The sequence below is a fragment of the Argentina silus genome (assembly GCF_951799395.1).
Source record: "Argentina silus genome assembly, chromosome: 1".
In the NCBI taxonomy this organism is placed as follows: Eukaryota; Metazoa; Chordata; class Actinopteri; order Argentiniformes; family Argentinidae; genus Argentina; species Argentina silus.
In genome coordinates, this window is record NC_139655.1 from 383,257 (window position 1) to 385,756 (window position 2,500).

Sequence of the window (2,500 nt, forward strand, 5' to 3'; positions counted from 1 at the left end):
CTCCTCTAACTCTCTGTCTATATTTAGTGGTGTGAGGAGCAGTCTTCTCACTGTGTCAGCTAACTCAGCTTAGAGCTGGCTGTCACATACTGGGGTTTAACAACTTGTGTGTGTGTGTGTTCTGTGTGTGTGTTCTGTGTGTGTGTTCTGTGCGTGTGTTCTGTGTGTGTTCTCTGTGTGTTTTCTGTGTGTGTTCTGTGCGTGTGTTCTGTATGTGTTCTCTGTGTGTGTGTTCTGTGTGTTTAATGTACCAAATACATCTGACATTGTTGTTGTTGATGAAGTCCAAGGAGAGGTGACCATATTAGAAGTAGGCTGCTCAATCCATCTGTACATGGAGGAAGCCTTAACCCACCACCAGCCTTAACCCACCACCAGCCCCTTAACCCACCACCAGCCTTAACCCACCACCAGCCCCTTAACCCACCACCAGCCCCTTAACCCACCACCAGCCTTAACCCACCACCAGCCTTAACCCACCACCAGCCCCTTAACCCACCACCAGCCCCTTAACCCACCACCAGCCTTAACCCACCACCAGCCCCTTAACCCACCACCAGCCTTAACCCACCACCAGCCCCTTAACCCACCACCAGCCTTAACCCACCACCAGCCCCTTATGTATGAGTACTTGGCTTCAGGAGTCAGCTGCCAATACTGATGTTTGGATCATATATTAGGATAATGTATTATATATTATCCTATTATATATATATATATATTTGGATAATATATATGATATGTTATCAGCCTTGGATATGTGCATTACCTAACAGTAGGAAGAAAAAAGCCAAGCAGCCTGCCAGATATTGTTTGTTTGTGTGTGTGTGTGTGTGTGTCAAGCTGTTGTAGGAAGCTTAGCTGTTGTGTGGTGAAGACGGTGTTACCTGTATCCATGACTACCTGCATGACCTTTGTTATATTTTGGGTTCTTTGATGTAATGCTTTACTGTGAACCCAAATAAAGTATTCACAAGTGTGTGTGTGTGTGTGTGTGTGTGTGTGTGTGTGTGTGTGTGTGTGTGTGTGTGTGTGTGTGTGTGTGTGTGTGTGTGTGTGTGTGTGTGTGTGTCTCTGTAGAGCTGCTGAGCTGTGAGGAGCTTCATGCCATCCTACACCTGGTGTTACAGGCTGGAAACATCCTCAATGCAGTGAGTTACTGGGGAGGCAGGGGCAGGGGAGGCTGGTGGAGGCTGGGGAGGCAGGGGCAGGGGAGGCTGGTGGAGGCTGGGGAGGCAGGGGCAGGGGAGGCTGGTGGAGGCTGGGGAGGCAGGGGCAGGGGAGGCTGGTGGAGGCTGGGGAGGCAGGGGCAGGGGAGGCTGGTGGAGGCTGGGGAGGCAGGGGCAGGGGAGGCTGGTGGAGGCTGGGGAGGCAGGGGCAGGGGAGGCTGGTGGAGGCTGGGGAGGCAGGGGCAGGGGAGGCTGGTGCAGGGGAGGCTGGGGCAGGGGCAGGGAGGCTGGTGGAGTGGCAGGGAGGCTGGTGGAAGGGTAGGGGAGGCTGGGGAGGCTGGTGCAGGGGAGACTGGTGGAGGCTGGGGGGGAGACAGGGGAGACAGGGGGGGGCAGGAGGAGGAGAGAGAGAGAGAGAGAGACACAGACAGACAGACAGTGTGTTCTTATCTCAGGGAACACAGAGAGGGCGGGTTCAGGGGTCTGTTGAACAGCAAAGACACACAGCCTGCTCTGTGTCTTGTCTGATGTTAAACCTTTGTGTGTGTGTGTGTGTGTGTGTGTGTGTGTGTGTGTGTGTGTGTGTGTGTGTGTGTGTGTGTGTGTGTGTGTGTGTGTGTGTGTGTTCTACAGGGTGGTTATGCAGGTAATGCTGTGGGCTTCAAGCTGTCCTCTCTGCTCTCTATGGCTAACACCAAGGCCAACAAACCAGGAATGAACCTGCTACACTTTGTAGCTCTGGTGAGTGTGTGTGTGTGTGTGTGTGTGTGTGTGTTTGTGTTCAGTGTGTGTGTGTGTGTGTGTGAGAGAGTCTCTGAACCTTGGTCATCCTCTCCCATCAGGAGGCTCAGAAGAAGGATGAGAAGCTTTTAGAGTTTCCAGGGAAACTTCAGCACGTCCAGAGTGCTGCACGGTACGACACAACTTACCTTTCCTCCCTCCTCCCTCCCTCCATAATCCCTCCCTCAATCCCTCTATCCCTCCATTCTCCCTCCATCCTCCATCCCCCCATCCATCCCTCCATAATCCCTCCCTCAATCCCTCTATCCCTCCATTCTCCCTCCATCCTCCATCCCCCCATCCATCCCTCCATAATCCATCCCTCAATCCCTCCATCCTCCCTCCATCATCCTTCCATCCTCCATCCCTCCATTCTCCCTCCATCCTCCATCCTCCCATCCATCCCTCCATTATCCCTCCATCCTCTCTCTATCCTCCCTCATCCCTCCCTCCCTCACCCCTCCCTCCCTCATCCCTCACCCCTCCCTCCATCACTTATAGACCTGTGTTGATGGGCTATAGATTGTTTATTCAAAAACGTTATTGTCCGT

The 2,500-nt window shown here is 53.1% G+C and overlaps 1 protein-coding gene across 3 annotated transcripts in view; it reads left to right on the plus strand.

Moving 5' to 3' along the window:
• Positions 1 to 2,500, plus strand: part of LOC310806389 (uncharacterized protein) — a 30,527-nt gene that overhangs the window by 21,594 nt on the left and 6,433 nt on the right. For all 3 annotated transcript variants that reach the window (XM_083672467.1, XM_083672466.1, XM_083672468.1), the window contains 3 exons: positions 1,081 to 1,151; positions 1,803 to 1,910; positions 2,012 to 2,082. In XM_083672467.1, coding sequence (XP_083528593.1) covers positions 1,081 to 1,151; positions 1,803 to 1,910; positions 2,012 to 2,082 — 250 coding nt within the window. The remainder of the gene's footprint in view (positions 1 to 1,080; positions 1,152 to 1,802; positions 1,911 to 2,011; positions 2,083 to 2,500) is intronic.